At 36.1% G+C, this 12,542-nt stretch overlaps 1 protein-coding gene across 5 annotated transcripts in view; it reads right to left on the bottom strand.

Moving 5' to 3' along the window:
• Positions 1-12,542, bottom strand: part of LOC126893396 (very-long-chain 3-oxoacyl-CoA reductase) — a 96,220-nt gene that overhangs the window by 80,892 nt on the left and 2,786 nt on the right. For 2 of the 5 annotated variants that reach the window (XM_050663535.1, XM_050663537.1), the window contains exon 2: positions 11,347-11,680. In XM_050663535.1, coding sequence (XP_050519492.1) covers positions 11,347-11,521 — 175 coding nt within the window. In that variant the 5' untranslated portion in view covers positions 11,522-11,680. Of the gene's footprint in view, positions 1-11,346; positions 11,806-12,542 lie in introns of all 5 variants that reach the window. The other 3 variants (XM_050663534.1, XM_050663533.1, XM_050663536.1) reach the window with 3 other exon arrangements.

Below are 12,542 nucleotides of genomic sequence, written 5' to 3'. Positions count from 1 at the left end.
ACAAAAGATGTAAGATTTTAAAATCGTTGTTTACTTTGTACATGCTTATAAATCCAGCTTGAATTTGTTCAATGACTACATCGAGATTTCCGAAAAACTCTGTAATATTATAATATTATATTTCTTCAGGGTTTGAGATGAGTTGATTATGAAATAATTCATCAAAACATTTCTTAACTCTACCAAACCTTTTGATTTTAAAAGTACAGGGAAAGTCACAATTAGTAGCAAAATCTTTGGATTCTTGCAAAATGACGTATCGTTTTGCCTAAAGATTTGACAAAAATTCTTTAGAGTCATGTAAAAGTACTACTATTTTGTAAAATAGATGCGAAGACATATTCAAACTATTCCATTTTACTTTTTTAATTATTCGTTGTCATTCTCTACTCACGATCTGTGGTAGTTAATATTATTTTAGACAGTGTTTTTAAAATTTTCGTGTAGTTCTGATTTATACCAAGCAGAGTTGGAAATCTGAAAATAATATATCAATAACACATTTTTACATATATTAGAGGAAAAAAATGGGGCCCTTGATATATTGGTTGGGCCCTCTGTTACCCCTCTGGGGTTGACCACAGTTTGCTGATGGGCACACTGTCGTATGCTTTTTGTAAGTCTACGTACACCAGTTGAACTTCTTTATTAACAGCTGTTTTTTTCTCAATAATTTAAAACGTAATAAATTACAAGTGGTCTACTGTGGACCGCCCAGCTCTAAAGCCAGCTTGCTCCTCTACTTCGTAATCTCTATAGTCATTTTCTACTTTGTTCTTAATAAGTTTCACATACATCCTATTTATTGTGCTGTTTACAGCAATTCCTCTGTAATTTTCACACTGATCTTTGCTGCCCTTCTTCAAAAATGGATTCATTGTTATGTAGGTACTTTGAATGGTAGTGGAGACATAATACATCCCTGCAAACTTCTCTCTCTTAATTTTAATTTCTGAATTGAGTTCGTTATCTATTATAGATACAGTTTGTGTCACTTTTTTTTTTTACTTTTGTCATTTATGTCTTTATTAATAACCATTTTGTATCCGTTTCAGTATTTTACAGAATTTGTTCTTCATTCATTAATAGATTGATTTCATCTGTGAGGCTTTGTCATATGGGTGGGTCCTTAATTTATTTGTATCGATTTATGCATATGTTGTTCTTCGTTTTATTATTTTCATTTTGAGACTAATTTGGATCACTACTGGGTTGTGATCGGATCCTATGTCGGCACTTGGACCAGGAAATGCAATGTGGAAATGCATAATTGCACTGTAAAGTGCATAAAATGCATCCAAAATTGCATAAATATAAAAATAAAGTCAAAATCAGTATAGTAAGGAAGAAAATTTATTATTTGGGGGTTTTTGGGGTCACTGAATACGATTACGCAATCAGAACTGACCCCCGGATCACCTGGTGCCCAAGGTCAGTGCAAGAGACGTCATCTTATGGACTTTCGAGGGCTTTTGGTATTAAATTGGTGCAAACGGATTACTCGGGGGGTTTTTGATGTCGTCAAACACGAATATGCCATCAGAATAGACCACCGGATTACCTGGTGCCCAAGGTTACTGCAAGGGACGTCATCTTCTGGAGTTCCGAGTGCTTTCGGTATTAAATTGATACAAACGGATTACTTACGGGTTTCTGGGGTCGCTAAACACGAATATGACATCAGAATTGAATTCATTCCGGAGTACCTGGTGCCCAGGATCACTACTAAGGCACGTAATCTTCTGGAGTTTCGAGTGTTCTCGGTATTAAATTGATGTAAACGGATTACTCACGGGTTTTTTTAAGGCCGGTAAACACGAAAATGACATCAGAACTGAACTCCGGAGTACTTGTTGTGCAGGGTCGCTACTAGGGCACGTCATCTTCTGGGGTTTTGAGGGTTTTCGGCATTTAATTCATGCAAATGGATTATTGGAGGGTTTTTGGGGTCGCTAGACACGAATATGCCATCAGAATTGAATTCATTCCGGAGTACCTGGTGCCCAGGATCGCTACTAAGGCACGTAATCTTCTGGAGTTTCGAGTGTTCTCGGTTTTTTAAATTGATGTAAACGGATTACTCACGGGTTTTTTAAGGTCGGTAAACACGAATGTGATATCAGAACTGAACTCCGGAGTACCTGGTGCCCAGGGTCGCTACTAGGGCACGTCATCTTCTGGGGTTTCGAGGGTTTTCGGCATTTAGTTCATGCAAATGGATTATTGGAGGGTTTTTGGGGTCGCTAGACACGAATATGCCATCAGAATTGACCTCCGGAGTACCTGGTGCCCAGGGTCGCTACTAAGGCAAGTCATCTTCTGGGGTTTCGAGGGTTTTCGGCATTTAATTGATACAAATGGAATACTGGAGGGTTTTGAGGTCGCTTAACACGAATATTCCATCAGAACCGACCCCCTGTTCATCTGGAGCCCAAGGCCACTGCGAGGGACGGCCTTTTCAGGAGTTTTGAGGTATTTTGACATTAAATTGATAAAAATGGATTACTCGGGGGTTTTTTGAGGTGTAAGACACGAATATGCCATCAGAACAGACCTCCGGATCAACTGGTGCCCAAGGTCAGAGCAAAGGACGTCATATTCTTGAGTTTCGAGGGATTTCGGTATTAAATTGATGCAAACGGATTACTTACGGTTTTTGGGGTCGCCAAACAGGAATATGCCTTCATAATTGAACTTCGGAATACCTGGTGCCCAGGGTCGCTACTAGGGCACGTCATCTCTTGGGGCTTCGAAGCCTTTCGGCCTGTAATTGATGCAAATGGATTACTGGAGGGTTTTTAAGGTCGCTAAAAACGAATATGCCATCACAACCGACCCCCTGTGCACCTGGTGCCCAAGGTCACTACAAGGGACGTCATTTTCTGAAGTTTTAAGGAATTTCGGCATTCAATTGATGAAAATAAATTACTCGGGGGTTTTTGATGTCGGTAAACACTAAACACTAACATGCCTTCAAAACAGACCATAGTAGAACCTGGTGCCCGGGGTCACTGCAAGGGGCGTCATGCGCTAGGCGAGGTTTTCGGTAATATATTGGTGCAAACAGATTACTTATAGGTTTTTGCAACCCCAAAAACTCAAGAGTAATCCGTTTGCACCAATTTAGTACCGAAAACTATCGAAACTACAGAAGATAACGTGCCTTAGGCACCAGGTGCTCTTATGTCTGTTCTGATGGCGTATTTATGTTCAGAAACCCCAAAAACCCATGAGTAATCCATTTGCATCAATTAAGTACCAAAAACCCTCGAAACTCCAGAAGATGACTTGCCCTAGGTACCAGGTGCTCCGGTGTCTATTCTGATAACGCAATCGTGTTCAACAACTCCAAAATCCGATTAGTAAGTAATCCGCTTGCATCAATTGAATGCCGAAAACCCTCGGAACTTCAGAAGATGACCTGCCTTAGGTACCAGGTGGTTCGAGGGTGAGATCTGATGGCGTATTCGCGTTCAGCAACCCCAAAAACCTATGAGTAATCCGTTTGACTCTCGAAGCTCCAGAAGATGACGCCCCTAGCAATAACCTTAGGCACTAGATCCTCTGGGATTCGTTTCTGAGAGCATATTCGCATTTAGCGACCTCAAGAACCCCTCAGTAATCCATTTGCATCAATTTGATGCCGAAATTTCTCGAAACTCCCGAAGATGACGTCCCTTGCAGTGACACTGGGCACCAAGTACTCCGTGGGTCTGTTCTAATGGCATATTCGTGTTTAACGACCGCAAAAACCCTTCGAGTAATCCATTTACATCCATTTTATGCTCGAAAATCCTCGAAACTCCAGAAGATGAGGAGCCCTAGTAGCGATCATGGTCACCAGTCACTCCGGAGTTCAATTCTGATATCATATTCGTGTTTAGCAACTCCAAAAACACGTAAGTAATCCGTTTGCATCAATTTAATACTGAAAGCCCTCTAAACTCTCGAAGATGACGTCCCTTGCAGTGACACTGGGCACCAGGTGCTCCGTGGGTCTGTTCTAATGGCATATTCGTGTTTAGCGACCTCAAAAACCCCTCGAGTAATCCATCTGCATCCATTTTATGCTGAAAACCCTCGAAACTCCAGAAGATGAGGTGCCCTAGTAGCGATCATGGTCACCAGATACTCCGGAGTTCAATTCTGATATCATATTCGTGTTTAGCAACTCCAGAAACACGTAAGTAATCCGTTTGCATCAATTTAATACCGAAAGCCCTCGAAACTCCAGAAGATGACGTCCCTTGCAGTGACCTTGGGCAGCAGGTGATCGAGAGGTCTGTTCTGATGGCATATTCGTGTTTAACGACTTAAAAACGTCGTAATCCATGTTTATCAATTTAATGCCACAATCTCTCAAACTCCAGAAAAGGACGCCCTTGCAGTGAGCTTGGGCTCCAGGTGCACAGGGAGTCGGTGTTGACGGCATATTCATATTTAGCGATCTCAAAAACCCGTAAGAAATCCGTTTGCATCAATTTGATATCGAAAGCCCTCGAAACTCCAGAAGATGACGTCCTTTATAGTGGCCTTGGGCACCAGGTGATCCTAAGGTCTGTCGTGGTGCCATCTTATCGTGCTTAACCACCTCATAAACCCCCCGAGTAGTACAGTTGCATCAAATCCCTCGAAACTCCAGAAGATGACGTGCCTTAGTAGCCACCCTGGGCACCAGGTACTCCGGAGGTCAATTATTATTCTGATATCATATTCGTATTTAGCGACCCCTAAAATCCGTGACTAATCCATTTGCATCGATTTAATGCTGAAAACCATCGAAACTCCAGAAGATGACGTCTCTTGCCGTGACCTTGGGCACCAGGTGATCCGGGATCAGTTCTGATAGCGTAATCGTGTTCAGTGACCCCAAAAACCCCCCAAATAATAAATTGTGTTCCTTAGTATACTGATTTTGACTTTATTTTTATATATATGCAATTTTGGATGCATTTTATGCACTTTACATTGCAATTACGCATTTCCACCCATTTTTGAATAGTAGACTTTTTTCCTGACGTCATCCTGAACATAATGAAAAAACTGCAAGTCTCTAGGTGCTGTATTTAAAAATTTATTTATTCGGGTGTTTTTAGTGCTAAATGCCCTGGTCTAAGGTGGTTTTCTGTTCATATTTTCTTTCCCCCGGCTCCTTACCGCTCCTAGGTAAGAGCCGACAACTTCTACGACCAATCTAGGCTGGGCTAGATTGGTACTCCAAGGCACGCAAGGCACTCCCAAGTTTCGTTCGCTAACTGAACACGAACGGGAGTGTCTTGACGAAGACGGGTGGTTTTAGTTGGTAGGCAGGGTAACAGGAGGGCATCCGTTTGCAGAATCTTCCTACACGGGGGAAAATGGACTCGGATGTTTTCCTCTATTCTGAATCCAACACACGCCAAGTATGGTACGGTGTTTAGAACATTTCCACCCAAATCCAAAAAAAAAGGTAGTTTACTGTTAGTTTTTATTGCGTTGCTTGAGCACTATTTATCCGTCATAAAAAGTATCATATCGACTAATTAATATGTCACTAGGAACAGTCTAAGAATATTTCGTAGCAAAGCTGACTTGTAAAGACACAATGTTCTAATTTACACAAAAAACTTTTTAAATTAAGTATGTACATCTACGTACCTCAATGCTTGCTAGTTTTATCTATATTTCATGTTTTATTCAAGGCAAATGGTAACGAAAAACAAACGCAAATTTAAAGCACTTTAAAAACGTATTGTTTTTATTTATGAGCTGGTTTGAATTGGTAATAAAAGTAATAAGTAATCAAGGTCTGGACTTTAAAATAATTAAAAATGGTTTTTTAGTGGACTAAACCTGATTTTAAAGTTCTATCATCCTAATTACATGGCATAGCATTAGTGACTCGAGGCTGGAGGGAAATAATCCTCACAAGTTTGATATCACCCATGTGTAGGGGATAATCAAATATCGATTCAACCGTCAATAAAACTTCTGTGTAGAAAGCAAGGTGAAACCACTACACTATCTCCCAAGAACAATGACTATGCAAAGTACTATCACACATTTGGCCCCTAGTACGCGGTAGAGGCGTAAAAAAACTGGCAACAATCAGCACAAAACCGTGAAGTGTGGAAACAATTGGGGGAGACCTATGTCCAGTAGTGGACGTCAATTGGTTGGAGGATGATGATGATGATGATGATGATGATGATGATGATGACGCGGTAGAGTCAGGGGGTGCCCCCACTGACCAGCTAAGATCTCTAATAATCTCTGCGAATAGAGCTGGGACCACCCTATTCTAACCGCAAGTGAAAAACCCTAAAAATAAACCAGAGATCCAGATCTGCTCCTGGAATATTAAAAGAAGGTTCCAGGCCAAAAATATTTTGTATTTTGACAACGGCACCCGATTTGGGCGTCGAAACGTTAATAAAAATCATTTTTTAATAATATTGTGGCTTATTTCCCATTATAAATAGTTAAAATTGTAAAAATGCCACAAGAAAATAGCTTCAGAACAACAGAAAATAGCAGAAAACAGAAAAGAGTGGAGAACTCATGGAAAAACCTTTATCTAGGAGTGGATGCAAACAGACCGAAGAAGAAGACTAACCAAAACCAGCACTGGGATGGTATTGGAATCATAATGAGCGAAGATATAAAAAAAGTGTTATCAATTTGTTCTATCACTCAGATCGTATGCTACTTCTACCACTGCATGGAAACCCAATCAACATCAGTATTATACAAGTGTATGCTCCAACATTTGCATAATTGTTGCAAATGTCCAAGTGTATGCACAAAAAATGTATATGGCAAATATTAATATGATTTTAGACGAAAACGTAGCAGAATGTACTAAATTTTCATATTGCGAGAAATTAGAGTGAGATTCTATGAATATGGGAAACCCACGGTATCGTATTCCTTGACTTTAAAATAGCTTTTGCCAGAGTTAACAGAAAAGTATTGAATAAAACATTAAAAAGAGTATCAGTGAAAAATTAATAAGAATGACAAAAGAGACACTCTAAAAAACTATGAACAGATAATCGATTTTTTTCAATATATCGAAAACTATTAAAGATTTTTTATTGAAAATAGACACGTGTCATTCTTATGGCAGGATCATCTTAAAACAAAATTATAGTTAGATTTGTCCACCCCATAATAATTTTATGGGGGTTTTGATCCTTAAACCCCCCCAAACTTTTGTGTACGTTTCAATTAATTCATTATTGTGGTACCATTAGTTAAACACAACGTTTTTCAAACTTTTTTGCCTCTCAGTATTTTTTCGATAAGTGAGTTTTTATCGAGATGCAGCTTCTTTTTTAATATATTTACATAAAATTTTTATGGGAGTTTTGTCCCTTTAAACCCCCCAAATGTTTGTGTATGTTCCATCCAATTAAACTAATATTGCGGTACCATTAGTTAAACACAGTGTTTTTAAAAAAAATTTGCCTCCTTGTCTTTTTTTGATAAGATACCTTTTATCGAGATGTGGCTTCTTTTTCAAAATATACCTAAAAATGTAAATTATAAATACATTTTCAGATTATTACCAGGTCTCTATAAATCGTACTTAACCATATACATATACAAATATGTGGTGGATTCGATAAATATTCAAAATATCTCGATAAACACTGGCTTATCGAAAAAGTCCTAAGAGGCAAAAATGTTTTAAAAACAGTGTGTTTAACTAATGGTGCCACACTAATAATTAAATTGGAACGCACAAAAAAGTTTGGGGGGGGGGGGGGGTTAAGGGATCAAAACCCCCAAAAAATTTTTATGGGGTACACAAATTTCACTTTAATTTTTATTTAAGATGCTGCTGCCATAACAATGCCACATGTCCATTTTCAATGAAAAATCTTCAAGAGTTTTCGATACCTATATGAAAATAAATTGATTTTCATTTGGTAACTTCAAAGGGTTGTAACTTTTTTTGTGTGCACTATTGTATATAGGTAAGTGAGGTTCAATCAACCTATTTTTGACCCCAGAATCTGTGGTATAATTTATGACCAATCATTTCGGGACACCCTGTATAAAGAATTACTAACGAGGGGAGTTTGAAAAAAATAAACAACCTAGACCTAAAAGCATCTGGAAAAGGGACGTTGAAGAAGCTATTAAAGAATTTGAAATAAATCAAAATCAATTGAAAAGTTTAAAATATATCAAAAAATCAAAGCGAAATAATTGGGCATATCCAAAAAATGCAAATATATGACAAATATGAGACTATATAATATAAAAGATTACTGACTGAATGAGTTGGAAAATATAAACAAGGTAAATCTAAAAACAGCTGGAAAAGTGATGTTGAAAAAGCTATTGAAGAATTTAAAATAAATTAAAAACTGTAAAATTTAAATAAAAAATACAGGAGAGATTGTTTCTTACCTTTAACAAATAATAATAATTGGTCTTAATAATAATGTTTTAAGAGTCATAAAAACTGAGATAATTGGGCACAGAGGCGGCTCTAGCCTATGTAGCGCCAGTGTGCAGTCGATGCCCTGGCGCCCTTTGGTAGAGGCGCAGTTAAACTGGAATAGTCGAATAGGTACCTATCTATAACCAGGTACTAGGTACTAGACCATAGGGTATTAGAGGGTATTAGGTACGCTTATAATGTAAACAAAAATCCAGATGCAAATATAGTATAACCTCGATATAACGAACCTCTATTTAACGGACTTCAGATATAACGGACAAAAAAATCCGGTCAAATATGAAAAAAATTAAAAACGTCTCGGTATTTTACAAAGACTTTCAAAAACTTTTTATTATAGCCTAATACGCACACATTTCTAATTATAAAAAAACATCAAACTTTAAAAGTGCATACAAAATTAAAAATAAAAAAAGTTTATTGATTTATTTTAAACCTATTTTTATACAACGGATTTTCGGCTTTAACGGACACCCGTTCCCCCCAATTAGTCCATTATATCGAGGTTTTACTGCAGTGCAATATTAAATGATGTCGGGAGCCAATGGGTATTCACGGCGTCAGAACAACCTACCCAAATCTGTTAAAAATATTTAATTAAAAATGAAATTTTTTATCTATGAGGTAAGGTTGAAAATGGGTTTAGGAAATTTGACAGGTTTGAGTAAATATATAGTACTTTTAGGAAGGAATTGGTTAGATGAATAAATAAAAAAGAACAACTTTGTGAATATTTAAAAAAAAATTATTAACGAATTATTACAGGACGCACATAGGCACATACTTCAATATATAATTATAAAAGAGATACTTTTCGTGCTTTTGCATTAGCAAAATCTTGAATATGTCACTTACTTCAATTTTTATTTCATGTTCAATACCTACTAGTGATAAATTTATAAATCGACTTTGCGACAATCTTGACCTTAGATAATTTTTAATTATTTTTAATTTAAAAAATGATCTTTCACTGTGCGATACTGTCACTGCAATGTGAAGTAAATTCTAAGAGCAGTGAACAAATTTGGGAACACTGAAAGTGATTTATTTGTATATAAGTAATTTAAAATGAAGCTTGAACCTTGAGTGCTGCATCAGTGAAAAACTAGAATCATTCGAGCTGTGGGTGTACAGAAGAATTCTGAAAATATCGTGGACAGAACACGACACAAACAAAGAGGTTCTGAGAAAGATGAATTAAGAAGTGGAAATATTAAATACCGGCGAAATAAGAAAACTGGAATATCTCGGACATATTACAAGTGGAGAGAGATACAACTAGCTCCAGTTGATTATGCAGGGAAACATTCAACGAAAAAGAAGCATAGGAAGAAGCAGAATATCGTGGCTGTGCAACCTGAGAGAATGGTACGGATATACAGCAAATGAACTTTTCAGAGCAGCCGTCCCTAAAATCCGAATAGCTATGATGATTGCCGACCTCCGTCGCGGAGATGGCACTTCAAGAAGAAAAATTTAAAATATCCAAAGGTGTAGTAGAATCATCGATAAAGATTGGTAATAATTCTATTTCATTAAAGAGCTCAAACCTATCTATCTGAGGAGCCAACATGACACAACTTATTTTCTAAATTAGAAAAATATGCTCTTTTTGTATCTGACGCTCGATTTTATAATAAAGTTAAAGCGGACTTTAAATTTAAAGTATCTTTTAACTATAACATTTGCATTGTCAAAAGTCCACTTTAACTTTATTGTGAAATCGAGCGTTTAACTCTAAATCCTTCCAGTGTTTTAATTTTTTAAGGAACGAAAGAGCGTTATTTTTTGCGTTAAAAGTTCGAAGCGTACATCAAATTTAGTAATTGCGGAATCTAATACGTAATAGTAAAAGTTTACTTTAAAATGTATTTTGGCGTCAGTTACTGATTCATCTTCTACCTCATAATTTAAAAAAATCATTTTAAGTTGAAACACAGTAAAGAAAGACCCGCTATTTGGCGCCCCCAACATCCTGGCGCCCGTGTGCACCGCACACGCTGCACAATAGGTAAAGCCGCCCCTGGGCATATCCAAACAATGCCCAATATGAGACTATTTAAAACATTACTGGCTGGGTAAGTTGGGAAAAATAAACAAGGTAGATCTAAAAACAGCTGGAAAAGGGATGTTGAAAAAGCTATTGAAGCATTTAAAATAAATCAAAAACTGTAAAATTTAAATAAAAAATACAGGAGAGAATGTTTCTTAACCTTAACGAATAGTAATAATTGGTCTTAATAATAATAAAAAACGGAAGTAGCATAAAATGTAGGGTTTTGAAATGACAGGATGATCTTTTAGTTTGAACTGGGAGCAAAGAAGAATCATGGAAGGTAACAAAAAGACTAGAAAAAAACAAAAATGAAAGAAGGGTCATTAGGAAAATATTTGAGGAAAACTATGAAACGCAGTATGGGTAAAAAGAATAAATACAAAGTTAAAGAAAATATGTGCATGTCATACTGTTTTAGCGGTCATAAAAAAATTGAGTTATTGGGGCATATCTAAACAATGCCAAATATGAGATTACATAAAAGATTACTGACTGGGACAGTTGAAAAAAAATAAACAAGCTAGACCGAAAATCAGATGAAAAAAGGATATTGAAAAAGTTATTAAAGAATTTAAAATAAACCAAAAACTGTAAAAACTATTAAATAAAAAAAACAGGAGGTAATGTTTCCTACCCTTAACGAATAATTGATCTTAGTAATAAAAAAGCGGGAGGTCATAAAATGTAGGGTTTTAAAATTATTATCTAATAAAATACTTTCCTACCCTTAGTGGATAATTTGGTTTTAATAATAATAAAAAAAACTGAGCGGTCATAAACATAAAATGTGGGGGTTTAAAATAAAGAAAAAAAAAATAAATGTGCATTTATGACTTACCTGCCCATTTTCCTGTTTCTGATAAATTTACGGCGTTAATCTGCAGGAAAGTAGATAAGAAATTATCGTACAAAAATTTAAACACCATCCTGGTTACTTGAATTCCGACAATAAAGGCACATACTAAGGCAATTTTATTAAGAAGGCAGAAATTTGTTGGTGTTTCCTTCTCCATTGTCGCCGATAGAAAATAATACACTGGATGTGATAATACCCGCGAATTGTTTAAACTATTTGATTATCACACGGGTCGCGGTGCAATTGTTGATAGCCCAACAATTTTCGGACGGATTTGGTTTACGCACGCGCAATTTACTTTCACCCCTTTCTACTACTAACATCGATTTGGAGAAATTGATGCGGTATAGTCCAGGACTTTTCTTCTCGGGTCAAAATTTAGGAATTTATGTAATTTTGTTCTGAAGCTATTTCTTTGTGGCATTTATGTAATTTACCATTCTAATTGGGAAATAAGCACCAATTTAACTTGAAAAATGATTTTATTGACGTTTCGACTGCCACTTCGGACGTCGTTATCAAAATACAAAATATTACTAAATTTAACAAAAATGTGGTTACTTAGCAAAAAAAATCTTCTAATAATTTAATTTAATCTGACTCATCCATATCTGCAATTTAGACAGATTGCCATCAATTACATTCAGTTTACTATCAAAACTAACACCAAATTCTGATTTTATATGTATGTTATTTTAAATTATAAATAATATGAATATCTAAAACGTAGATTATTAATATTATTATTAGAACAATTTTATTTAGGTGAAACATCAAGACCATTAGACGTTAGAATAAGTGAACATCAATCTTATATTAAAAATATAGAATTTGCATGGGATAATGAACATAGAGTTCAGTGGAGAGATTCAAGTATAGTCCTGAAAGAAACAGATAGTAAAAAGAGAAAAATCAAAGAAGCGGCTCTAATTATACTAAATGAAACCAATTGTGTTGCAAATTCCTCGGTAGAATGCAGTAGGATGTGGTTACCCATACTAAACGAGGAAGTTAATAGAAAGAAAATACCAAGATTAGTAAGTCAATAACATATCGAGGATAGTACATACTTTATATTTTGGTATTATTTATATATCTAAGTATTATTAATATTATTTATAATTTAAAATAACATACATATAAAATCAGAATTTGGTGTTAGCTTTGAGAGTAAACTG

This window comes from Diabrotica virgifera, chromosome 10 (assembly GCF_917563875.1).
Source record: "Diabrotica virgifera virgifera chromosome 10, PGI_DIABVI_V3a".
NCBI classification, from domain to species: domain Eukaryota; kingdom Metazoa; phylum Arthropoda; class Insecta; order Coleoptera; family Chrysomelidae; genus Diabrotica; species Diabrotica virgifera.
The sequence above is the reverse complement of the archived record's forward strand: the minus strand, read 5'-3'. Positions and strand labels throughout refer to the sequence as shown.